Below are 26,895 nucleotides of genomic sequence, written 5' to 3' on the forward strand. Positions count from 1 at the left end.
ATCAGAACCCGCTCTGAATCCAACAGATATTATAACTGCTTTTATAACTGCTGTTATAACTGCTGTTATAACTGCTGTTATAACTGGTATTATAACTGCTGTAATAACTGCTGACTGGTGTTATAACTGGTGTTAGACTGGCGTTCTTTCTTATTCAGAACCGTGTCCTTCAAATATTAAATATATCAATATTAATGAGAAATATTCTTCACAAAATCTGTTGTGAGTGAAACAGGCTTTGGGTTCTGCAGGTTCTGCCCATCAGGACCTGACGGTGTTTCGGGACCGGGTCACACCTTTATTTGTTGTGGTGCTGAAACCCAAATCTTCAGGGTCAAACCGTTTTAATTCACAAACTCTCCGACATCTGGCCTTGAAAATGATGCCAGTTATCAGCTGATGGTGGAAAATGACCAGCGCGACTTTGTGAAACCATAGAAGAAGAAGTTCTGCTGGGTTTCAGCTGCAGGAGCCTCAGAGTTCAAACCTGTAATCAGAACCAGAAGTGTCATCAGTCACAGGTTCAGGTGTGAGTGGAGAGCAGGAAGTGATGTCATCAGGTGGAAACAGGTTCAACCTTCAGATCGTGATTCTGGTTTTTCTTTCAGAGACTCACTCTTTGAAGTATTTCCAGACGGCGTCTTCTGGAGTCTCAAACTTCCCGGAGTTTGTGTCCGTTGGTTTGATCGATGACGTCCAGATGTATCACTATGACAGTAAGACCAAGAGAGCAGAACCCACACAGGACTGGATGGACAAAGTCACAGCAGAGGATCCAGAGTACTGGACCGAAGAGACGAGGAACAATGTGTGGTACCAAGAACTGTACAAATTCAACATGGAAACTTTAAAGAAGCGCTTCAACCAATCAGAAGGTTTGTTTGTGTTTATTAAATGTTGTGTTCATGCTGTAGGAAGTAAACACACACACACACACACACACACACACACACACACACACACACACACACACACACACCTCTGCAGGAACGCTTTTGCATCACTGCTGGGTTTCTAAAGCTCCGGGACACAGACTGGTTCTGCTGGTTCTGCTGGTTCTGCTGGGTCCAGTGAGGACCAGGTCGATGACTGGAGTCTGTCTCTCTCTCAGGTGTCCACATTATCCAGCGGCTGTCTGGCTGTGAGTGGGACGATGAGACTGGAGAGGTCACTGGTTTTAATCAGTATGGTTATAATGGAGAAGACTTCATCGTCCTGGACCTGAAGACGGAGACATGGATCGCTCCCAGTCCTCAGGCTGTCATCACCAAACACAGATGGGATCATGATAGAGCTAAGATGGAATACAAGAAGTATTACCTCACCCAGGAGTGTCCTGAGTGGGGGAGGAAGTATCTGGAGTATGGGAGGAGCTCTCTGCTGAGAACAGGTAGAAGCACATCACCTGGTGGAGTTTCAAACCAACAACCTTCATGTTCCTCTGCTGTTTCTGACCCACACACAGAGACACACTCTGTCCTTTACCTCTCTGTCCTCCTCCTCTCTCCTTCAGTCTTCTCCTCTGCTCCTCCCTTCTTTTGTCGCCTCCTCTCCTCTGAGGTTTATTTGCGTTGTTTCAGTGTCTCTGGCGACAACAGTGACTCCTGATGACGTGTCTTTGTCTCCTCCTCCAGAGCTCCCCTCAATAACGTGTCTTTGTCTCCTCCTCCAGTGCTCCCCTTTATAACGTGTCTTTGTCTCCTCCTCCAGTGCTCCCCTCTATAACGTGTCTTTGTCTCCTCCTCCAAATCTCCCCTCTCTAACGTGTCTTTGTCTCCTCCTCCAGAGCTCCCCTCTCTAACGTGTCTTTGTCTCCTCCTCCAGATCTCTTCTCTCTAACGTGTCTTTGTCTCCTCCTCCAGATCTCTCCTCTCTAACGTGTCTTTGTCTCCTCCTCCAGAGCTCCCCTCTCTAACGTGTCTTTGTCTCCTCCTTCAGATCTCCCCTCTCTAACGTGTCTTTGTCTCCTCCTTCAGATCTCCCCTCTCTAACGTGTCTTTGTCTCCTCCTCCAGAGCTCCCCTCTCTAACGTGTCTTTGTCTCCTCTTCCAGAGCTCCCCTCTCTAACGTGTCTTTGTCTCCTCCTCCAGAGCTCCCTTCTATAACGTGTCTTTGTCTCCTCCAGAGCTCCCTTCTATAACGTGTCTTTGTCTCCTCCTCCAGATCTCCCCTCTCTAACGTGTCTTTGTCTCCTCCTCCAGATCTCTCCTCTCTAATGTGTCTTTGTCTCCTCTTCCAGAGCTCCCCTCTCTAACGTGTCTTTGTCTCCTCCTCCAGATCTCTCCTCTCTAACGTGTCTTTGTCTCCTCCTCCAGATCTCTCCTCTCTAATGTGTCTTTGTCTCCTCCTCCAGAGCTCCCCTCTCTAACGTGTCTTTGTCTCCTCCTCCAGAGCTCCCCTCTCTAACGTGTCTTTGTCTCCTCCTCCAGAGCTCCCCTCAGTGTTTCTCCTCCAGAAGACTCCTTCCTCTCCCGTCAGCTGCTTCGCTACAGGTTTCTACCCAGACAGAGCCGCTCTCTTCTGGAGGAAGGATGGGGAGGAGCTTCATGAGGAGGTGGAGCACGGAGAGATCCTCCCCAACCATAACGGAACCTTCCAGATGAGTGTGGACCTGAACCTTTCATCGGCGGCGGCTGAAGACTGGAGGAGGTACGACTGTGTGTTCCAGCTCTTCGGTGTGAAGGACGACTTGGTCACCAGACTGGACAAAGGAAAGATCTGGACCAACTGGGGTGAGACTGGGATCAGGGGGTGAAGGTGGGGACACATTTCTGTCTCTCTGATGGTCCCGATCATGGGTTTGAAGAGTTGGACAGAAGTTTTGTTTCTTTTATTGTCGTTTGCTGTTTTCTGTGTAACTTTAGAGTTCAGATAATCAATAAGCCACCCGGGACCCAGACAACGGTACCAGAACCCTAACCCAGTACCTGCACAGAAGACGGAAGCCTTTGAATCAGTGATAGTTCTGTTGGTGGTGGCGGTCCGATGTCCACTGGGCTTTCATTCATGCAGGACGATGTCAGTAAAGTCAGTTCATGTCCTCAGCGGAGGAGGTTCTGATTGGACCTGGATCTGTTAGCAGGATGATCCAGAACCGCGGATTAGGTTCTGATTGGACCTGGATCTGTTAGCAGGATGATCCAGAACTGCGGAGGAAGTTCTGATTGGACCTGGATCTGCTTGTTAGCAGGATGATCCAGAACCGTGGAGGAGGTTCTGATTGGACCTGGATCTGCTTGTTAGCAGGATTCTCCATGAGGACAGGTCCACAGAGCTGTGGGACTGTCCAGCCTCAGCAGGGCGACGCAGCGTTCCAGCGCTTCGGAGGTTTCGGTCTGGAGTTGGAGAAAAAGTATTTTGGATCCATTTCAGTTTTCAGAAGTTTCTAGTTTTAAAGTCAAACCTCTGTCAGAACATTAGAACATTGGACGAGTCTCCCTGAGACTGGAACCAACATCAGGACAGAAAGCAACACAGACCGTCCTCCTGTGGACAGGTGGACATGAAACCACCTAAAGAGGACGGCAGGACCACCAACCAGGTGGTGTCCGTCTGCAGGACGGTTCTGTTGGGACATGGACGTTGTTCTCTGACTTGTTGTTTTCTGCTCTCCAGAGGAACCCACTAACGTGAACGCCATCATCATCATCGTCATCACTGCAGCGGTTGTTCTCGTCCTCACGGCTGCCGTTGGATTCAAGCTGTACAAACAGAGGGCAGGTGAGCGACCCAGACAGAACCAGTCTCTGTCTCCTGGCTTTGATTGGACACTTTGACCTGATGAAGCAAACAGGAGGTGGTTTCAGCTTCAGAGTCCAGAACCACGATGACGGACCAGGGAAGACAGTCGTGCTGTGTTGACCCTTGAGTAACTCCTGGACAGTTTAGTCCATTTCAGAAATTCTAAGCTCCCTCCAGGACAACCACCGTCCTCTTTGGTGAGGCGGAGTCACAAAATCTCAACGTCCATAATTTGACTGTGTAATCCGTGTTTAACCTGTCCACGACCCTTGAGACAAAAATGTCCATTTGTTCTACATAGTGTCCAAGAAAAGGTCACAGAGGGGTGATTTTTGAAAGGGGGGTAATTTGGGCTTAAATTTGAAAACCCATATTTCCCACCGCCGTTTGTCTGTCCGGCTGTTAGCAAGATAACTCAAAAAGTTCTGGACGGATCTGGATGAAGTTTCCAGGATTTGTCGGGAATGTTTCCAGGAACAGATGATTACATTTCGGTGATGATCCAGAAGAGATCCTGGATTCTGGATCACTTGGAACTATTTGTTAATATTGCAGTCAATGGAGATTCAAAATATTTTCCTCAATATCTCAGTTGATTATTTATCAATGTTTATGGAGTTTGACACGCGGGGGGGGGGGGGTGTCTATCTCTTCAACTGGATCAGGTCCAGAATGAGGTCAGGAAAAATATTACATTTTACAGGTGGACATTTTGTCCACTTGAAGGGTCATGAATTGGACTTTTTTTGTAACACAAGCGTTAAACTGTCCCCGGTTCCTTTCGGAGGACGTCCCGTTCTTCGTCTCCTCTGTTTAGCAGCAGCTACTTTTGTTTGATGGAGTGTTGCTGGTGATCGACTCGCATCCGTTCACCTGCAACCGTGAGCGGTGGAATGATGCGTCTTTGTTATCCAGGTAAACCTCGTCCACCTTCTGAGGACAGCGCTGAGCTCACGAAGAGACTGCAGCCAGAGGTGGACATGCAGCCGGAGGTGGACACGCAGCCGGAGGTCATCATCCAGCCGGAGGGCGTTGGGACAAGGACAGAATGAACGCAGTGAGTGTCTTCGTGTGGGACACTATGTGTAGAAGAACCTTCTGACACGGGGAGATTATTCTCTGTCAGACTTGTGAGACAAGATAGTCTTTGTCCTTTGGTGTCTTTTCCCACAACAAAAGGTGAAGCGGTTTCACCTGAAGGGATCTGAGGTTGTTGGACAAAGACAATGAGTCCACCTGGACATTTAAGGTGGACTGATCGGGTTCGGGTGTGGCTTTGTGGCGTTTCTGCTCAGTTCTGTTGGTTCTGTCTCCGCAGGGTTCTGGGACAAGGAGCGGTGTCCCCACATCGTCCTGTTTGAACTGGAGTCCACCGGGTCTTCACCAGAACACGATCCGATCAAAGACATCAGCGACGAGGATCCAGTGATCGATACTTATTGATTAGAGTCTAAACGGTGTCATTTAGATATTTCGGGGATTGTTCTCGTCTCTCTTCTCTGGAGACGTCAAACAGGATCTTTAAGACTGTCTTCATCCGGAGGTGTCGGAGTAAACGGGCGTGTCTTTGTTCCTCCTGGACTCCGCCCCTCCCCCAGTGCTTCCTGTCTGTTCACGGATCACAATCACTTCCTGTGTTGTTAACAAGACGAAGGCTGAAGTCGTCCTGCTGGTTCCTTTCTTTAGACAGAAAGTTCTGCTTTACAATAAAATCCCACATTTTCCACCTGTTTCTTGTTTGATTGATCCGTCTCCAATTCCATGAATATTCCCAGTCTCATTGCTCCGTCTCCAATCCCATGAATATTCCCAGTCTCATTGCTCCGTCTCCAATCCCATGAATATTCCCAGTTCGATTGCTCCGTCTCCAATCCCATGAATATTCCCAGTCTCATTGCTCCGTCTCCAATCCCGTGAATATTCCCAGTTCCATTGCCCAGTCTCCAATCCCATGAATATTCCTAGTCTCATTGCTCCGTCTCCAATCCCGTGAATATTCCTAGTGTCATTGCTCCGTCTCCAATCCCGTGAATATTCCCAGTCCGATTGCTCCGTCTCCAATCCCATGAATATTCCCTGTCTGATTGATCCGTCTCCAATCCCGTGAATATTCCCAGTCTGATTGATCCGTCTCCAATCCCATGAATATTCCCAGTCTCATTGTTCCGTCTCCAATCCCATGAATATTCCCAGTCCGATTGGTCCGTCTCCAATCCCGTGAATATTCCCAGTCCGATTGCTCCGTCTCCAATACCATGAATATTCCAAGTCCGATTGCTCCTTCTCCAATTCCGTGAATATTCCCAGTCCCATTGCTCCATCTCTAATCCAATGAATATTCCCAGTCTCATTGCTCCGTGTCCAAACCATGAATAGTCCCAGTCTCATTGTTCCGTCTCCAATCCCGTGAATATTCCCAGTCTGATTGATCCGTCTCAAATCCCGTGAATATTCCCAGTCTGATTGCTCCTTCTCCAATTCCGTGAATATTCCCAGTCCCATTGCTCCATCTCTAATCCAATGAATATTCCCAGTCTCATTGCTCCGTCTCCAAACCATGAATATTCCCAGTCTCATTGTTCCGTCTCCAATCCCGTGAATATTTCCAGTCTGATTGATCCGTCTCCAATCCCATGAATATTCCCAGTTTGATTGCTCCGTCTCCAAACCCATGAATATTCCCAGTCTGATTGATCCGTCTCCAATCCCGTGAATATTTCCAGTCTGATTGATCCGTCTCCAATCCCATAAATATTCCCAGTTCGATTGCTCCGTCTCCAATCCCATGAATATTCCCAGTCTCATTGCTCCGTCTCCAATCCCATGAATATTCCCAGTTCGATTGCTCCGTCTCCAATCCCATGAATATTCCCAGTCTGATTGATCCGTCTCCAATCCCGTGAATATTCCCAGTCTCATTGCTCCGTCTCCAATCCCGTGAATATTCCCAGTCTGATTGATCCGTCTCCAATCCCGTGAATATTCCCAGTCTGATTGATCCGTCTCAAATCCCGTGAATATTCCCAGTCTCATTGATCCGTCTCCAATCCCGTGAATATTCCCAGTTCCATTGCCCAGTCTCCAATCCCATGAATATTCCTAGTCTCATTGCTCCGTCTCCAATCCCGTGAATATTCCTAGTGTCATTGCTCCGTCTCCAATCCTGTGAATATTCCCAGTCCGATTGCTCCGTCTCCAATCCCATGAATATTCCCTGTCTGATTGATCCGTCTCCAATCCCATGAATATTCCCAGTCTGATTGATCCGTCTCCAATCCCATGAATATTCCCAGTCCGATTGGTCCGTCTCCAATCCCGTGAATATTCCCAGTCCGATTGCTCCGTCTCCAATACCATGAATATTCCAAGTCAGATTGCTCCTTCTCCAATTCCGTGAATATTCCCAGTCTCATTGCTCCATCTCTAATCCAATGAATATTCCCAGTCTCATTGCTCCGTCTCCAAACCATGAATATTCCCAGTCTCATTGTTCCGTCTCCAATCCCGTGAATATTCCCAGTCTCATTGCTCCGTCTCCAATCCCGTGAATATTCCCAGTCCGATTGATCCATCTCAAATCCCGTGAATATTCCCAGTCTGATTGATCCGTCTCCAATCCCGTGAATATTCCCAGTCTCGTTGCTCCGTCTCCAATCTATAAAACTAAAATCGCATGTAAGTCTGCTGCGTTCAGTGACAGAAATGATACAGTTCCTGATAGTCAGACTGATAACAGCCATCCTGCGTTTTGGATGGAGGTCGCAGGTTCAAATCCGGCTGGGGGCCTTTCTTTGTGGAGTCTTTATTACCCTCGCCGAAGGGGAGGCAAGGGTATTGCAATTGGGTCTGTTTGTCTGTCTGTCTGGATCCAGATTCTAGAATGTTTTTAAAGGATTCTTTAACATTGCGAGATGGGGCACTTTTCTTAATTTCTTCAAAACGCATGGCGGTATGGATCTGAAAAAAATCACACATAAGTACTCCTTAAAGGTCTATGACCAGGACTAATTTCGGCCGAATCCGGATCACAATCCGGATCTGAGAGCTAATTTTCGTTCTAAAATCTGCATTTTTCAGGAGTCCATCCTGACCTCAATTTTGGAGCTAGAGACTTCAGATTTGGTGTGAACACTCATAGTTCATTCTAGTTTCATGTATGTTACAGTTGTAGTTGTATCTTTTCCCGTTCCGGAGCAGCAAGCTAGAGCAGGTTTGGCCCCTCTGATCCGGAAGCCCTGTTTACTGTCTCACAAGATCGAATAGTCTATTGGAGGCGGGGTCTGCAATCTCTGATTGGCTCATGTTCCAAATGAGAATTAGTTCTCAATTAACTTACCTGTTTCAATAGAAGTAAAATAAAATAACATCTTCTTGTACATGAAACAATCGTCTCTTCTGACTACGGGCGAGAGGCGGGGTACTCCCAGGATGTGTCACCAGCGCATTGCGGGGCCACACAGACACGGGGAGAACAAAAAACGCCACACAGAATGGAAATCGAACCCAGTACCTGTTTGCTGTGAGGTGGCGGCGCTAATCACTGCGCCACCATTCTGCCCCGTAATTACTGTCATCTGAAAATGTGACAGGTTGATGGAGTTTTGGTTGCGACAACGCCACCCAGGGAATTTTACTCCTGGGAATTATCTAGGAGGAATTATCTCTCCTGAATCATACTGGTGCGCGTATCCCTACTCCAGGGACACAGGTTCGATTCATTCCACACAGGCAGAGAGCGGGTCCGGTTCACACAGTTTATTCTCACAGATTGACATACAGCTGTGTCTTCAAAATTGGTATCGGTTTAACAACAATTATTAACACTGATTAACATAAGGCACCATAACAGTCAGCACAAACAATATGAAACAGAGGAATTTCCACCTAAAGCAGCAGCCACGATCAGGGGAGGGCAGTGGCTGTGAACGGCCCACACGCCTCTTCAACCTTCCAGAAATAATAATCTCACTGCCAACAGGACAGCAGAGCAAACACATCCGCCGCTCGATTTCACCGGAGATCAGACGAGCAGGCCAGCCCGCGCCTCAGCTCTATCACCGATCAGCTGCTCTGACAACAAATCCCGCGCGCAGATGGTCATTCATTCGCGTCCGTCACGCCACGACAGCCCATGAGTAACCCGGAAGAGGCGTGGATGCGCGCGCAGCTACAGGAAGTATATGCCGGCCATTGAGGGGCGAACCTACACCACCGCATAGCGCCCCTCAGTGGCACGGAGGGAGACTACATATGGCCACATAAACAAAAATAAAAATACAAAATAAAATAAAAATAAAATAGAACTAAATAAATAAAAACTATTCTGAAAAAAGATCAGGACATAACAAAACTGGAACAGAAAGGATCAGATAGAAGACATACGAAAAAGCTTGCTTCTTTTTTTATAGTGAAAACGTGATGCAGTCAGTTGTAACCTGCAGAGAATTCGACAATACAAATGATTAAAGGCCACCTGGAAGATATACCGGTACAAGTTGTCCTTTACATTTCTCCTGGTGCCACAGATGTTTGACATCGGAGAACATCTGACTGTGCCAGACGAGTTCTCAGAGCGTGAGCGGCGCTCAGGTCTGGTGTGGAAGCAGCTGGTTGCTGGGGCGATGGCAGGCGCTGTGTCCCGAACAGGCACTGCACCATTGGACCGTCTAAAAGTCTTCCTGCAGGTGGGTCATTTCACAAAGTTCACGATTACACTTTTGTGAAGGGCTGTCTCAAAGCTTTTCTCATTTGTGCTCGGAGAGTTTTTGTCTGTCGAGACGGTGAAACAAACGGTTAGAGGAGCTGACGTTAAGAGTGTTTGAGCCGCCAGCGAGGATGACCGAGGCTGATTCACACCTCGGAACTGAGTGGTTGTTAGAGATTAAGTCTCTAACATTGTGATATTAATTTACAAACGCACCGAATTGAAGCAGGCGGACACCAGGCTTCTATTTTCTCTCACGCTGCCCGGACCGGCTGGTCCGGCGCGCTTCCTCCAACCAACTGTTTCCGCTTCCCGGAACAAGTTTATTTATAACGTTCATGGCTCCACCTCTTGACTTAGTGACATCACGATACCTTCAGAGCGCACAACATCGCTGCCCACCAGATGGGGCTGTTCTTTATCTAACGGTTACATTTAAACAAATGAAAATAAGCAAATGACCCTATCAGTGGTCAAACTGAATGGTTCTGGGCTGTCACCAACTATAGAGCCTTTAAAGTAAAGCTCGCACCTCAAGGCTGGAAAACTGCTTTTTGCCCAGGGCCATCACCGACCTGAACCTGATAAAGGACCTCACCTCGCACCCCCTTCCTGTTGAACTAGCTCAGTTTGGCAGCTTGTATCTGTACCCACTGTACTCAGATGATTGACTTGTTTTTGCATTCAGGTACATGGTTCTAAATCTCAAGGAATGAATCTCTGGTCTGGACTGAGGGCAGTGATCAAGGAAGGAGGCGTGTTCTCACTCTGGAGGGGAAATGGGATCAATGTCCTCAAGATTGCTCCTGAATCGGCCATTAAGTTTATGGCCTATGAACAGGTCGGTGCGCTCCAACCAATCAATGACAAGAAATAATTAGAACTCAATGTTGGCTCTTCTGCAGCAGCTCGCCGGTTATTTGCTTCTTCCATTTCTGGTGAAGACAGCTTCCAGTACTTCGCTTCGTCGTCTCAGCACATACGACACACACGAAACAAATAAAGGAAAGGAGGAAATGTAAATAGAAGAGGCACACATTACAAAAAAAAGTTAATATTACAGTGAACACAAACAGTAACATAATCATAACAAGATCTCAAAAACCATCATATTATTTTTTTTAAAATAAATATTCCTGACAAGAAAACAACAAATAATGGCCTGGTGACACCGCCCCTCACCCCCGTTTGAAAATGACAAATGTGATTCACAGGTTCTCATCTCTAGATTGCATGTATCTCGTATTCCTGTTCCCTGGAGCTGCCAGGGAACAGGAATAGAGGTCCACCCAGGAGAAGAGACATGGACGTAGTGAGGGAGGACATGAGAGTGGCTGGTGTTGGGGAGGACGATGCAAAGGACAGGGCTAGAGGACGACCCAGGAGAAGAGACATGGACGTAGTGAGGGAGGACATGAGAGTGGCTGGTGTTGGGGAGGACGATGCAAAGGACAGGACTAGAGGACGACCCAGGAGAAGAGACATGGACGTAGTGAGGGAGGACATGAGAGTGGCTGGTGTTGGGGAGGACGATGCAGAGGACAGGACTAGAGGACGACCCAGGAGAAGACACATGGACGTAGTGAGGGAGGACATGAGAGTGGCTGGTGTTGGGGAGGACGATGCAAAGGACAGGGCTAGAGGACGACCCAGGAGAAGAGACATGGACGTAGTGAGGGAGGACATGAGAGTGGCTGGTGTTGGGGAGGACGATGCAGAGGACAGGACTAGAGGACGACCCAGGAGAAGAGACATGGACGTAGTGAGGGAGGACATGAGAGTGGCTGGTGTTGGGGAGGACGATGCAAAGGACAGGACTAGAGGACGACCCAGGAGAAGAGACATGGACGTAGTGAGGGAGGACATGAGAGTGGCTGGTGTTGGGGAGGACGATGCAAAGGACAGGGTGAAGTGGAGAACATTGATTTGCTGTGACAAGACGAAAGTACAGTAGTAGTAGTACCTAGTAGTAGTACTAGATCTGTGGCTCAGATTACTATTATTTCTCTTACTGTTTTTTATGTTTTAACTATTCACAGTAGAATATTTTACATGATTATAATTAGATGGTGACTACTGGAAAATTGTACCAATCATAACCCTGCAGCGCTATAAAGACTCTGTTCTATTCCCCTCCAGATAATTCTGCAGGACCTCCTTCTAGCCCCAAATCGTCCCTGTCCCTGTCATCCAATCCTTCGTCCAGAGATTCGTCCCCCAGCCGGGATCTGTCCGTCAGCATCGGCTGCCTCCGGCCCCCGGTGGTCATCCACAGCTCTGGGAAGAGGTTTGGCTTCACGCTGCGAGCTATCAGAGTCTACATGGGGGACAGCGACGTCTACACTGTTCACCACATGGTCTGGGTAAGTGTCTTCCTGAAGCTGATGGACACTACCATGAAGGGACATTTCTGTATATTCAGCACGTTTACAGTTCGATGATCACACGAATAGAAACATTAAAACCATCTCGTCTGCAGGTTTTATTTGATAGTATTCACGTGTTTCAGCTTCTTGTACTTCTCTGACGATGCCTTTCTGGCATAATAGCGATTGATCCGGTCGTTGCTTGACTTGTTATTTTGATTGGCGGTTAATGATTTGTGTCTGCAGTGTGTTGAGGATGGCAGTCCAGCACATGAGGCAGGACTGAGGGCCGGTGACCTCATCACGCACGTCAACGGGGAGTCTGTCCAGGGACTCGTCCACACTGAGGTTGTGGAGCTCTTGCTCAAGGTACATTGATAAAGTGGATCTAAATAAAAACGTAAATGTGTTTCTGGCCTTCATTGATGTTTTCTATCTGCTCCGACAGAGCTGCAACAGAGTGACCCTGCAGACCACCGCGCTGGAGAACACGTCCATCAAGGTGGGTCCAGCCAGGAAGATCAGCTACAAGGCCAAGATGGCCCGACGCAGCAAGAAGAGCAGGCGGAGGGACGGCCAGGACAGGTACGTGATGTAACAGCCGCCGTGGAGGAGTCGCACCGCGGACGCTGTTCTCGACTCCTCTCGACTCCTCTCGACTCCTCTCGACTCCTCTCGACTCGCCCAGCCGGCGGCGCAGCATCTTGAAGAAGCTGTCCAAGCACACGCCCCCCCCCATGCAGAGCAGCCGCAGCTTCTCATCAGGGTTCCACCAGTCGTCCAGTGACAGCCTGTCCGGATCCCCGACCCAAAGCCTCTCGCCTGGGCCGTGCACGCCTTGTCGCTCCCCCGCTCCTGACCACTCTGGCGGTAGGTCACCGTCCCATGTTACCGACCCCCGTTCTCTTTGATGCAGCGTAACTGTTTTTCCTTCTGTCCCCTTTGGCCAGATTCCAGTTCTTCTCCTTGCTCCAGCTCCCCTAACTCGCCTGTACCACAGGCCCGTCCCAGTTCCCTTCATGTTTTGGGTCGTTACACTAAAGCTGGACGCTGCAAGTCCACCAGCAGCATCCCTCCTTCGCCACTGGCCTGCATCCCACCTCCTCAGCCCCTCTCTCCTCAATGTTCCCCATCCTGTCTCCCCAGTACCCCCAAATCCCTGCAGGGGTTCCATGGCAAGACGCTATCCCCTCCGACCGTTGCTCGCCACTCGGTGCGTCCCCGCAGTGCAGAAACGCCACGCTCGCCGCTCCTCAAGAGGGTCCAATCGGCAGAAAAACTGACGGGAGGAGAAAAGACGACAGTGGGGCTCCACGGCGACAGGAAGGCCTACGGCACCCGCCGCCACACCATGGAGGTGCCTCTGTCTGAAGGGGGGGTTCTGGGGGATGGAGAGGGGGACACACTGACCGGGTTTATCTGTGTTGGCGAGCACGGCCGCCAGGGTCTGTACAGAGGAGGGCAGAGAAGCCACCAGGACGCCGTCGGCGCGGGCAGCGAGCACCCCCGCTCCACTGCCCCCCCTCAACACCGCGGTGGCAGCCACCTCTCACCACACCACAAAGAGGTGGTGGTGATGAGGAAGCTGGCGCTGTCTGAGCGAAGGGACTCCTTCAAGAAACAGGAGGCCGTGCAGGAGACGAGTTTTGATGACACGGAGGAGAGGGAGGCGGCACACGGCCCAACGGATGCGTCGAAGGCATCCCGGGTCAACGCCGGGTCGGCCCAATCCGAATGCAGCGTTGACCTGGAAGGGAGAGGATCACGGGGAATGGCACAGCAGAAAGCCCAGTCAAAGGACAAAGCAACGTTTTAGTCAGTCGGGCTCGGGACCTGCTCGGACACGAAGGCCCAGAAATCTGTGACCGAATCCCAGATAATCACAAGCGGCTGCTGATCGATATTTCTCAGCAATACATACGAAATGACGGCCAAACGATGTTCGCTTTGGGGTCGCTTGTTTTCTCTCTGGACTGGCAAATCACTGTGGCAAAAAAAAAGTTTCAAATGATGAAACTTATTTATGACTTTATATCCTCACCTTGTTTCCTTGTTTCATTTGCTAAAAAACAAATCTTTGGATTCCTTCGGTCGTTCATTGTTGTGGAATCGCACAAAACAAATATCACACAAAGGCTCGCTGATGTCGGACGGTTTGTTTTGTACCTCAGTGACTTCCTAGAGAGGCGTAAGCAATGTCACGAATTACACAAATATGGGCAAATATCCTGCGCTGCCTGGACTCGCTGGTCCTGAACATCAATACCTGGAATCACGGCTGTGGTAAAGCACAGTTCAGCCATGGGAACGAATTTAAATAGAGGTACTCTCGTACATAAGAAGTTTCATGCATGCATGCGCTCTAATTCTACCTGCTGTCTGTGTGCGTGCGTGCGTGTGCGTGCTGACACTCCTCTAGTGGTGGTTTGTATCATAACGTAACATGGATGTGTAGTAGAAGCCTCTTTACGTCTCGTAGCCGGGTTGAATCGAGCCTCCGTCCAGCTCCTTCCGTCGTCTGTCCTGAAGCGTGTCGTCGTGTTTTCAGGATGTCCTTCACACCGTCTGCATGGTGTCAGAAAAAAAAAAGAATATACGTGTGATGGATGAATGTTTACGTTCTATTGTAAATATGTTTGTGGATTTCTGTGGTTTTGTTAAATTATTGTGGGTAAAAACTGACGGTGAATTCAGCCAGAGGCCCTTAGATGAAGGAAAGGGTACGTTTTCATGTGGGACTCGTCGCGTTGCAGCAGCGATGACGATGCCGTTAATGTATGCTGTATAAACAATGGACCTTATAACAGCTGATGGAGGTCATTTGAAAGTGACCTATTAAGGGTAGGTGGACTTAGTGTGGCAGGATTTAATCTCATGTTATCAGTTGTGCATGTTTCACATCCCAGTGTGATGTTCCCACATTATTAAGGATCTCTTGGGAGGGGGTTGAAAGGATGTGGAATTCTTTAATTTGATCATTCATCACCCATTTGATCTAGCATTAATGTTTTGATCAGAGAGTTTTTGGACCCCCCCCCCCCCCCCCAGATATGTATTCTTTAATTTACCTTTTTATATTGTAGTTTCAAGCATTTATGATTTTTTTCCTTTGCACCAACTACCAGAATTCTTCTATATGTATTTTATATGAATTTGGTACGATGCCAATGTTCGTAGTTCTCCAAAAGCCTGCGTTTGTGATTTTGTGATCACTCAGTCTCGGAACAGTGGCTAAAGCAGGGGTCTCGAGCTCAAATTACCTGGGGGGCCGCAGGAGGCAAAGTCTGGGCGAGGTCGGGCTTACTTTTCCAATTGTCTGAAAAAAGTGGCTTTGAGAACATTTTTAAATATTACCCTCTTTTCATCATTTTTAACAATCGAAAACTCAAGACATTCTTGAGTTCATCATTGAATCCTTTTTTTTTAATTCATATAAACCTGGCAGGCTGCATTAACCTTAAACTTTCATATCGTCCTGCGAGTCTGAGATCCCTGGGCTCGGGACTGCAGGTTCACATTCAAAGTTTGTTTCATGTACTCTGGAATAAAACTTGTATTCAGTGATAAAAGTTATCTCTGAATACATGATGCAATATACATCTGTATTCTTAGGATTTTAATTTATTGTGTACCCCTACTAGATAAATTCATGATGTGCTATCATGTCATCATTTCTGGACGCCGCATGAAGCATCACTTTGATTTCTCACTGTTGGTCGATGGTTATTGGGTTTGTATCTATCTCTAGTCAGCCTCATATTCTTAAACAGGCCTTTGTGAAATTCCTACTATGCGAGTACAAGATGCAGACTGGCTTGACATTATTTTTTAATTGTCTTTACAGTGCTTGAAATAAATGAATTGCAAAGGAACCGAGAAGTCTGGGACTAAAATATTCATTCATTTTCCATTTGTCCCTCAATCACTTCTGTTTTCAGTTTTGCAGCGTTCCTATGTGACCCTTCTTTGGAGTAGTGGTCGTCTCTGCACTGCGCTGGGTACTTTAGTTCCTTCAGAACTGGTCGGTGAATTCGCTGAGTGAGATTGTTTGTTGCCAACCAATCTGCGATAAACTGGCAATTTGTCCAGATCGTTCTCGGCCTCCCACCCAACGTCGGCTGGGAAGGTTTCAGCCGACCACGACCTTTAACACGAGCCGTTAAGAAAGTTCTCAAAGATTTAAAAAGGCACCACTCATTGTTGGCTCAATGAAAATAAATCGTATTTATGTATGAAGCAGAGTTTGTAATAATGGTTAGTCATTTTTAACTGATTTGTGAGTAGGTGCTGGTCTGAAAACAATATTTAGGAGTAAAAAGCATACCTTTATCCACCTAACTCCAAGTGATCACTTCCTGAGCATGCGACTGTTGGACGTACGACTTGCATGCAACTTGGACGTACGACTTGCATGCGACTGTTGGACGTACGACTTGCATGCGACTGTTGGACGTACGACTTGCATACGACTGTTGGACGTACGACTTGCATGCAACTTGGACGTACGACTTGCATGCGACTGTTGGACGTACGACTTGCATGCGACTGTTGGACGTACGACTTGCATGCGACTGTTGGACGTACAACTTGCAAGCGACTGTTGGACGTACGACTTGCATACGACTGTTGGACGTACGACTTGCATACGACTGTTGGACGTACGACTTGCATACGACTGTTGGACGTACGACTTGCATACGACTGTTAGACGTACGACTTGCATGCGACTGTTGGACGTACGACTTGCATGCGACTGATGTTTTGTCGGTTTTGCACTACGCAGCAAATGATACTCAAATGAAATGTTGAAGCAGGTGCTCTGTAGGTTAGCTAAACTTTGAAGACCAAAAGGTATCCACTATATTCTCGCCTTGTGTGTGATTTACATTTAAATATGCTGATGCTAATACCTGCACTTTCTTTTCCCTGATTCTCCTTTCATCATCACGTTTCAGCCTGATGTTTGATTATTTTAATGGCTATTCTATTTCACTGGTGTTCAGTAGTTCAATGTTCAAGACCCAACAAACGACAATCCATTTGAGAATTGGCTGGAAAGAATCGCACAAAACTCGCACGAGATCAGTTTGTTTTTTCTTAGACTTGTAGTGAAACATGTTTCTTTGGGTTAATCTGCTGCTCTAAATGCAGAGTGAATAATGATCAACCTGCTTCCTGCTTCCTTCTCATGCTGAGTGGGGCAGTCAGAGGAAGCTACTCTCCACCAGAGGGAGCCATTGGAGGCCTCTAGGTTGAGGCGGGCCGACCTCTACGCACGAATCAAATGGTCCTCTTCTCTCCACTCGCGTTTTGAGTCCAGACACTTCTTCCTTTCTGTCTCGTGTGCGGCTTGCTTAAGTTCAGAGTTCAGAGTTCACTCACTCACCTGTACGGTTCGTTCTGTAGGCCGATGCAATGATTTTAAGATAATAAAAGCCGTATGAAATGAAGTTCACTCCTGGGTGGTTTTTGGTTTTGTTATGCCTTTATGAGAGGACGGTCACTCATCGCGAGTCGTCCACGCTGGGCCATTTTCACTATCACGAAGATCATTCTATTTTGAGGATATTGCTAAAAAAGCTTGATGTGGAATGTTGGAAAGACTTTTCTTTGTCCCACAGAAGGACGCGTTCGCCGGTAACGGTGCATGAACCTGGCAACTACCGCCCTGTTTCCATCCTTTGTTCCATCTCAAAGGTTATGGAGAGAATAATCCAGGAGCAAATCAACTGCTACCTAGCCGAGCATAGCCTGCTCTTTGAATTCCAATCAGGCTTCAGAACATCCCACTCCACTGACATGTGCCTCATATATCTGACCGACTACATTAAGCGTGAAGTAGACTCGGGCAAATACTGCGGCATGGTTATGCTGGACCTCCAGAAGGCCTTTGACACGGTCAACCATTCAATCCTATTGAATAAACTAGGGGCGATTGGTTTTGATGGCACATCAACAAACTGGATGAAATCGTACCTTGAGGGACGAGAACAAATGGTGGACATAAACGGAACCTTGTCCTCGTCCCTCCCGGTAAGCTGCGGGGTTCCTCAAGGCAGCATTCTAGGACCGTTACTGTTCCTCCTATACATTAACGACATGAATGCTGCCTGTAACTGCAAATTGTTCCTGTTTGCTGATGACTCAGCACTCCTGATTTCGGGAGAGGACAAAGTGCAGGTCGAGGAGGCTCTCAGCTCTGAGCTCACCAGAATCCGTACTTGGCTTACTGATAACAAACTGTCACTACATCTTGGTAAAACCGAATCGATTCTTTTTGGGTCTAAACACTCTCTGCGTGAGATAAATGTTAATGATTTCAAGGTCACAGTCGATAATACAGTAATCTCCAGCAAAGAAGAGATTACCTATTTGGGCTGTGTTCTTGACAAATACCTGTCTGGCGATAGTATGGCAACTAAGGTGATCAAAAAAGTCAATCAGAGAACAAGATTTTTGGGCAGAATGTCTGCTTTTGTCAACAAAAGTGCTCTCCGGACGCTTGCTGCAGCCCTCGTTCAGCCCCTCTTTGACTATGCTAGCACCTCCTGGTATTCAAACATCAAAATGTCCCTGAAAACCAGGCTCCAAACCTCCCAAAACAAACTGATTCGGCTACTCCTCAATCTGGGGCCCATGACCCACCTTCTTCCTGGACATTTTGCTAGCCTAAAATGGCTCAGTGTAAAAGACAGGGTTAAACAACTCAAAATGGGATTGGCATTTAAAATAGTCAATGCAGCTCTGCCCTCAGTCCCCTCAATCCCTGCATACCTGAATAAACACCTCCACAGATTTAGTGACACCCACAGCCACAACACTAGAGGGAGCTCAAACAACAACCTGATTACCCCCTCCTATAGGACTAACATGGGTAAATCATCTTTCTACAATACGGCCACCCAAGGGTGGAACGGATTGACTCCCGCCCTCAAAACATGCACCTCTTTGGCCTCCTTCAAAAAGGCCCTAAAAATACACCTTTTAGGGGGACAGAAACGGAGATAGGCATCACGACTCTCTCCGGGTCAAACCCCCCCTCCTTTTTTTTGTCCACCTATGTTGCACGTATTAATTGCTTTAGTAATTTATTGTAATTTATGTAAGTTATTTATTGTCATTTCGCATCAGTGGTGTAATTTATTTTAGATTAATTGTTAGTTTGCACTGGCGGTGTAATAACATTTTATTTTTGTCTTTCTAATGTTACGTTGCATCAATTGCGTAATTTAATATTGGATTTATTTTTATTTGTATTGTTATTTGTATTGTTTTTTGTGGATGATTTATGTACGAAGGACTTTCAACGGAAACAAGCCCGCAAGGGCTTTTTTGAAATGCTCCTCTTAGACAGGATGTTTGACGTTATTTGTACTGTAATACATGCTACTGTGTGACTGTACTTGTACTCTAACATTCTATCTAATAAATATATTCATCATCATCATCATGTTTAACCGTTATGTTTGTAGTGCAGGAAAACAACGAGGGGTTGATATTATTTTAATGTTTAATGTGTTCCAGGAAGAAGGGATCTCATCTCTACTGTCATAAAGTTCATTAAACAGTCTCTAATTTGTGCTGTCTTTTTATAGGAAGTCTTTATTTGGTTGGAAGTAAAACTGTGTTGAGGCCTGTACGCGAGAGGAATCGATATTTTCTGTGTAATTCTGCTAACCCGAAGGCTGGTGTTTAATTTTGAGGGATGCTTAGAGTGATCATGTGATCAGGTTTAGTTCCTCATCTTGTGTACTTATACAGCCTCCCAATGAGGGCCTACACACAACCACGTAACCGTGGGCGGTTTCGATAATATTCCGACAAACGCATCATCCAGAGGGTGGGAAGAGACCAATACGCTTAGATCCAGACCCTGGTCAAGGGGCGTGGCCATCTTTTTGAAAATGTGTTCTGTAACATACAAGAGTATTTCTCAACATGTTCTCTTATTTTTCAGGAGAAAATGTATCAATCTTGATTAAAGATAGAGAAAACGTGCATGTGATGTGCTACAGACCCAGATCGAGCAAACTTAATCATACAGCTAATCAATAATCAATGACGGTTATTCCTTTTACGGCTCATTCAAGCTTTAAATCATTTCTATTTCACCGTTTTTGTTTGATCATTTCCTTTGAAGGTTGCTCATCGCCTTCAAAATAAAGCACTAGTTTTACTCTAGTGGTGTAAAGCTGTGTTTTGGGAGATGAGATGACGTCATCTTCAGATGACGTGATTTGATTGATTATTGACTACATCATTTCCAACTTAATTCACTTCGGATCTATAAATGTATCACTGATTTATGCGGAGAAATAAAGTAGAAAATCCCTTCGCGTGGACGTCCTCTCCTTACACGTGACGTCACCCTGATCGTATGACGCGTGAGCCAAGCGCAACATTTTGGGAACTCTCTCGCACGAAGGATCGGTGCCGGATTTACAGTTCCGCGGGACGTCACGTGGTCTGGCCGACATGAAGGCGCCCACGCTGCTGATTCTCGTCATTTGGTTTAACGTCCAGCCCTCGTCATGCCCCCATCCTGCAGGGAGGGGGCGCTCCTCTGTGGACTCGGCCCTCCACTGCGGGGTAAGAGCGACGGTCCGTCTCAGCGAAGGGAGATCCGGTTTGGAATGCCGTCTTCTGGCGGAGGGCTTTCTAAATCCCTCCGCCAGGATCACTGAGGTCTTGTGAACACGTCGCTGTTAGACTCCGCCCCCTCGGCTCTGCTAAAACTACTTTCTAATGATCACACACACAGTTCCTTCAGGAGTGTTTACTCAGCACTATCCAGTCTCGCGATGCATTGCGATGGCGCCCTCTACCGTCGGGATGTTACAGCAGCCGGGCTTTTAAAGCATTGTGAAGTTAGAGCAGTTTTCGTCGCAGGCAGTGACTTTCGAAAAGCTAAAATTCTGGCTACAGACGCGTAAACAGGGGTTTCAAAAATCGTGACTTTGGCTGGAGTTTTTCAAAAACCATCGTTTTTATTCGCAGCAGTTTTTCAGTCATCAATGTAACTATTATTGGCCATTATTGATTATTCTACCCCCACAGAGACATTGTTACAGGACCTGACGTCATGCTGTGATGTTCTGTGTTCTGCCAATCACATGCTCTGTCTGCGCGCATGCGCATTGTTGTACGGAAGCTGCAGCGCGGCCCAAACAGCGGACCTGATAAAGAAGCCTGTTAAGTGTTCTTGTGTCCATCATTCTTTTATTTGTCAGCACCGACACCAACATGGTGTCAGGAGTGGGATCTATCAGTGGTCCACCATAGTTTGTGTTGCTATACGGACGGCTGGCGATATTCATATCCGAAGCAGACGGATCGCCCGACGCCGTGACCACAGTAGCAATGGCGGCCAAAATACCTCCGCCGTCTCCGATGAGCTTTGCGGGTGACTGGAGCGCCAATTGGGATGTTTTTCATGCCGAATTTGAGGATTATATTCTTGTGACCGGAATAGCGGAGAAAGATGAGAGGATACAGGCTGCAACGCTCCGTAGCGTTCTGGGCAGTGAATGCAGGCATGTGTACCGGCACAACCTCAACCTCTCGGCGGAGCAGAGGGAGGATCCCGCAGCAATACTGGACGCCCTGGAGAGGTACTTCAAGCCGGCAAGAAACATCATCTACGAAAGATACTTGTTTGGATGTTACAAACAAGAGGAGAGCGAGTCAATAGATGCCTTTGTGACCAGGCTGAGGGAGAAAGCATCAACGTCCCAGTCTGGAGCCGTAGCCCTCATGTCCATAAGCTGGATGCTGCACTCAACAGCACACTGCGGACTGTCTCCGGATGTCTACGTGCCGCTCCAACCAACCAGCTGCCGGTCCTTGCTGGAATCATCCCAGCAGAGATCAGGCGAGACGCAGCCAAACTAGCTGTCGCTCGGAAGGCACATCTGAGCGAATCCCACCTTCTCCACAAGGTTGTCATGGAGACACCACATCACACCCGCCTCAAGTCCCGTCGCCCTTTTGCCACACAGGCCCAAGAACTGCTTCACACGACACCAGCTGACATACCGAAGGAATCCTGGGTGAAGGCCAGATGGAGGGACCAGTGGAAGGGGGCAGTACCATCCAGGCTCCACCGCTGCATCAAGGATCCAACAGATGTTCCTGGCCAGGACCTGCCCCGCAAGGAGCGGAATACCCTTTGGTATCGGAATACGCTTTGCTGCAACAATGCAGAAGTGGGGACCCATCACAGACTGTGGACCACGTGCTGCCCAGCTGCCCCACATACCACCCACCAAATGGTGATCAGGGCTTAATTAACTTGGACGATGACACACTGGACTGGCTTGCTGCAACAGAGCTGAAGGTCTAAGGGCATACGACAGGGGCGACGGTGGCGCATTGGTTGAGAGGGTCGATCCCCGGCTCGATCCCCGGCTCAGGCACATGTGTACACTGTCGTTGTGTCCTTAGGCAAGACACTTCACCCGCATTGCCCGGGCGCATGCGCACGCTGCGACCAGCAGCAGAGTGTAACTGCTGTAAGCCAAATCTACCTAAGTCACCTTACAGAAGAAGACACTCAATGCTCACGGAACCTGTTCACGCTGCTTCCAAACAACCAGCCAAACAGTTCAAAGCAAGACAGAATGATTCAAACAGAGCAGCAGAACACAACTGCAGGTATTGTGGCAACGCCCACATGAGAGGCAGGGACTACTGTCCTGCTTTTGGGAAGAAATGCAAAATGTGTGGGACTAATAACCATTTTGCAAAAGTCTGCATGAAAAGCAAAGGGGGCAGCACCACAGGTAAAGTGCTCTGCATGGATGGGGAGTCGGGGGAGAGCAGCGATGAGTCGAATCTGAACATGATTGAGTCAGTGCAGTGGGGCAGACAAAAGGAAAGAAGTGGTTTGTCACATTAAAGCTTAACAACAAATCACAGAGGTGCCAGTTAGACTCTGGAGCCACCTGTAACATAATGACGCTCAAAGATCAGAAGAGGCTCGCACCCAAGGCAAATGCCAGCCTCAGACTGTACTCGGGAGAGATTATTGAATCGCTTGGAATATTTGATACAGAATGCACGGTTCGAGGAGAGAAGCACAAGCTCACATTTGAAGTTGTTATGAAAGGGCAGCTGCCTCTCTTGTCCGGTGACACCTGTGAACGTCTGGGCTTCATACCTGTTATGATACCAGATGATGCGCTTGGTACGGACGCTCTGCTGCCACCACGGCATTTGACAAAAGACTGTGAGATTAGGAAGTACAGCGATGTACTTCATTCACCAGTGGAGGCAGTGCCTGGGGAAGTACATTTTGACCTAGATCCTGACGTAAAGCCGGTGCAATGTGCGCCCCGCAATGTCCCCATTGCTCTGAAATCCACAGTTAAGGCCCAGCTTGACAAGTATGAGGCTGAGGGGCACATGGCACCCATTTCAGGTCCAACAGACTGGATCAGTAACATGGTCATAGTGAGCAAACCTAACAAACTGAGAATATGTCTTGATCCTAAACAAGGCCCTGCGGCGTTCTCACTACACAATGCCGACTCTAGAGGGTGTGCTATACAAGCTGCCTAAAGCAAGGGTTTTCACATTGGTTGATGCCAGAGATGCCTTTTTGCAATGCAAATTAGATACAGAAAGCAGCTTCATGACTACTTTTTGGACCCCATGGGGAAGGAAGCGCTGGCTGAAACTGCCCTTTGGTGTGTCTGTTGCACCTGAGGTGTATCAAAGAAACCAGCACGAGCTACTGGCGGGTCGAGCCAGCATCGAGCCCATTGCGGATGACATTCTGGTGGTGGGCTGCGGTGAAACGGATGGGGAAGCAGAGGCTGACCATGACGCCAAACTTCTTGCGCTGCTAAATCGTTGCAGGGAAGTTAAGCTGAGGCTAGGGCTAAAAAAGCTACAATTCAAAATGTCTGAAGTTCAATTCCATGGCCATGTTCTCTCAGCTACAGAGCTCAAACCTGATCCAGAAAAGGTGAGGGCAATAGTCGACATGCCCAATCCTACAGATGCAAAAGGAGTGCAGCGACCCGTGGGGTTTGCAAATGATCTGTCCAAAGTCATGCCCCACCTTTCCAGTGTCTGAGCCGCTGCGACTGTCGTTAGACAAAGACACTCCCTGGCATTGGCTGCCCAAACATGATGCGGCAATTCGAGAGCTTAAGTCGCTGGCCACAACTATGCCAGTGCTTCGTTACTATGACGTTAGTAAGCCTGTAACTATCCGGAGCGATGCTAGTCAGAGCGGGCTTGGCTGTTGTCTCATGCAGGAGGGACAGCCGATTGCATTTGCTTCACGCGCGCTTACGACTACTGAACAAAATTATGCACAGATTGAAAAAGAATGCCTCAGCATTGTCTTTGCATAGATTCCACTATTATTTGTACGGCCGCAGTGCCATTACAGCAGAAACTGACCACAAGCCCCTGATTTCAATATTCAGCAAACCTCTCCTCAGCGCTCCAAAAAGACTTCAGGGTATGCTAATGACTCTCCAAAATTACTGTGTAGTATACAAACCTGGTCAAGAAATGTTCATTAGTGACACCCTCAGCAGGCAAAGGAACCTTTTACCAGCAGCAGGCGATCTGCTTTCTGGAGGGGTTCCAGGAGGACCTGCAGCATGTGAACCAAGCAGATTATCTCAACGTAACGGGCCAGCGCCTGGAGCAAATAAAGCAGGCGACGGAAAGAGACGAGGGTTTGCAGAGACTGAGATCCACCGTAATGGTAGGCTGGCCGGATCTCAAAGAGCAGGTGATCATTATCAGGGGATACTGGCCCTATCGGGATGAAGTCAGCGTTCAAAACGGGATTGTGTTCCGGGGTCAGAGAGTCATTGTTCCCAAAGCACTGTGCCCAGAGATGCTAGCACGTATACACTCTAGTCATATAGGGGGAGAGGCGTGTTATCGGCAGGCTTGTGAAACGCTCTACTGGCCCAACATGCATGCAGAAATCAAGGACTTTGTCAGCACATGTACAACATGCAATGAGTGTGCACACAGCCAACGAAAAGAGACAATGCTGTCCCATCCACTCCTGCAGCGTTTGCCATCCTGCAGCAGTTCTTGCGTGTGGCAATCACCAAGTGGTTCTAACTTAATATTTACGGAGAAAAGAAGGACAGCACAACTCCACTGTATCTCATCTGGGAAACGAAACTCAGACCATTTATTTACTACTGCGCATGCTCAGGATAACTCAGGTACACGCAGCATGACATCACTCAATATGCTAATTAACATGAATTTGCTACATGCTATTAAATATGCTAAACACTCCCACTCAAATACATGTGTATAGCTCCCTATAGCAGCAAACAAAAAACAAAACATTAAAGCCGCAAGCGGCGTTGTAGGCCCTCGCCGGCCGACAGGCCGTTGAGCTGACCCGCCGACGCACGCCGCTTTTGTCCTGAGTGCTTCGCAAGTGTTTAGATTTGAGCTGCATGAGTAGCTCACAGTTTAGTCAAATCGTTATTTGGATTATATGGCCATCTGCCATCAGGAGTTTCAATCCAATATGGCCGCCTTCCTGTGTGTCTGGGGGCGTGGCCACAATACATTTTTTTTTTGCCCTGACATGACGCATGTCTGTACCGAATTTCGTGGCTGTCCGACAAAGTTGGCGTCGGACCCCTCCCCATAGGAGGGGTTGCCATCGCCACGGCAACAGCGTAAAAACAACAGCATGGTTACGATTGTGTTTTTTGATCGGGACCACATGAGGGACTTTTCTGGTAAGTTTCAATCATTTCTGGCAAAGTGTTTTTTTAATTCCCATTCAATTTTTGTTATCGTTCTCTAGGGGGCGCTGTAAGGCTGATTGTCAAAGTTTCACTTTTAAAATGTCCAGGTAGGAAGGGTCAATAAGTGTTTAAAATTTGGTTTGGATTGGATTGTGTGTGTGTGCAAACGCTGACTCAGCAGTTTTTAAAATTATATCCAATATGGCCGCCTTCCTGTGTGTCTGGGGGCGTGGCCATAATACTTTTTTTTTTTTGCCCTGACTTGACGCATGTGTGTACCGAATTTCGTGGCTGTCCGACAAAGTTGGCGTCGGACCCCCCATAGGCACAATGCATTGTGATTTTTGTAGGTGGCGCTAGCGCGCCACTTTTTCATGCCCAATTTTAAAACACATAAAATAATTAATTTTTCGCCGGTTCTGAGCTTGGTTCAAAGTTTGGTGAGTTTTCGAGCATGTTCAGGGGGTCAAATTGCCGTTTAAACAGCAGAACAAAGAAGAATAAAGAATAAAGAAGAATAAAGAAGAATAAAGAAGAATTAAAGCCGCAAGCGGCGTTGTAGGCCCTCGCCGGCCGACAGGCCGTTGAGCTGACCCGCCGATGCACGCCGCTTTTGTCCTGAGTGCTTCGCAAGTGTTTAGATTTGAGCTGCATGAGTAGCTCACAGTTTAGTCAAATCGTTATTTGGATTTTATGGCAACTGCCATCAGGAGTTTCAATCCAATATGGCCGCCTTCCTGTGTGTCTGGGGGCGTGGCCACAATACTTTTTTTTTTTTGCCCTGACATGACGCACGTCTGTACCGAATTTCGTGGCTGTCCGACAAAGTTGGCGTCGGACCCCTCCCCATAGGAGGGGTTGCCATCGCCACGGCAACACCGTAAAAACAACAACGTGGTTACGATTGTGTTTTTTGATCGGGACCACGTGAGGGACTTTTCTGGTAAGTTTCAATCATTTCTGGCAAAGTATTTTTTTAATTCCCATTCAATTTTTGTTATTGTTCTCTAGGGGGCGCTGTAAGGCTGATTGTCAAAGTGTCCCTTTTAAAGTGTCCAGGTAGGAAGGGTCAATAAGTGTTTAAAATTTGGTTTGGATTGGAGTGTGTGTGTGTGCAAACGCTGACTCAGCAGTTTTTAAAATTATATCCAATATGGCCGCCTTCCTGTGTGTTTGGGGGCGTGGCCATAATTTTTTTTTTTTTTTGCCCTGACTTGACGCATGTGTGTACCGAATTTCGTGGCTGTCCGACAAAGTTGGCGTCGGACCCCCCATAGGCACAATGCATTGTGATTTTTGTAGGTGGCGCTAGCGCACCACTTTTTCATTCCCAATTTTG

The 26,895-nt window shown here is 47.7% G+C and overlaps 3 protein-coding genes across 3 annotated transcripts in view; all 3 read left to right on the plus strand.

Moving 5' to 3' along the window:
- Positions 1 to 616: 616 nt before the first annotated feature.
- LOC137914031 (major histocompatibility complex class I-related gene protein-like) lies at positions 617 to 5,453 on the plus strand (the record flags this gene model as incomplete). The annotated part of the gene is made up of 6 exons (XM_068757650.1): positions 617 to 875; positions 1,112 to 1,390; positions 2,430 to 2,732; positions 3,616 to 3,720; positions 4,657 to 4,798; positions 5,060 to 5,453. Coding segments are annotated over 5 exons (1,083 nt in total), but the record flags the coding sequence as incomplete, so codon positions are not given.
- A 4,704-nt stretch (positions 5,454 to 10,157) lies between these two features.
- LOC137914019 (microtubule-associated serine/threonine-protein kinase 3-like) lies at positions 10,158 to 13,627 on the plus strand. Its single transcript, XM_068757638.1, has 6 exons — positions 10,158 to 10,290; positions 11,585 to 11,808; positions 12,058 to 12,180; positions 12,260 to 12,396; positions 12,500 to 12,681; positions 12,762 to 13,627. Exons 1-6 carry the CDS (start codon positions 10,158 to 10,160, stop codon positions 13,625 to 13,627), a joined length of 1,665 nt encoding a protein of 554 aa, XP_068613739.1.
- A 6,659-nt stretch (positions 13,628 to 20,286) lies between these two features.
- LOC137914021 (gamma-interferon-inducible lysosomal thiol reductase-like) overlaps positions 20,287 to 26,895 on the plus strand; it is a 27,195-nt gene continuing 20,586 nt past the window's right edge. The window contains exon 1 of the mRNA XM_068757640.1: positions 20,287 to 20,400. Within this exon, the coding sequence (XP_068613741.1) occupies positions 20,287 to 20,400 (114 nt within the window). The remainder of the gene's footprint in view (positions 20,401 to 26,895) is intronic.

The sequence above is a fragment of the Brachionichthys hirsutus genome, unplaced genomic scaffold (assembly GCF_040956055.1).
Source record: "Brachionichthys hirsutus isolate HB-005 unplaced genomic scaffold, CSIRO-AGI_Bhir_v1 contig_261, whole genome shotgun sequence".
Lineage (NCBI taxonomy): Eukaryota > Metazoa > Chordata > Actinopteri > Lophiiformes > Brachionichthyidae > Brachionichthys > Brachionichthys hirsutus.

Bases quoted from the DNA above. Each gene is read 5' to 3' on its own strand.
- LOC137914019 (XM_068757638.1), top strand. From the start codon at position 10,158: ATGAATCTCTGGTCTGGACTGAGGGCAGTGATCAAGGAAGGAGGCGTG. The intron at 10,291-11,584 runs GTGCGCTCCAAC...ATTCCCCTCCAG, and splicing joins TATGGCCTATGAACAGGTCG to ATAATTCTGCAGGACCTCCT. The intron at 11,809-12,057 runs GTAAGTGTCTTC...TTGTGTCTGCAG, and splicing joins CTGTTCACCACATGGTCTGG to TGTGTTGAGGATGGCAGTCC.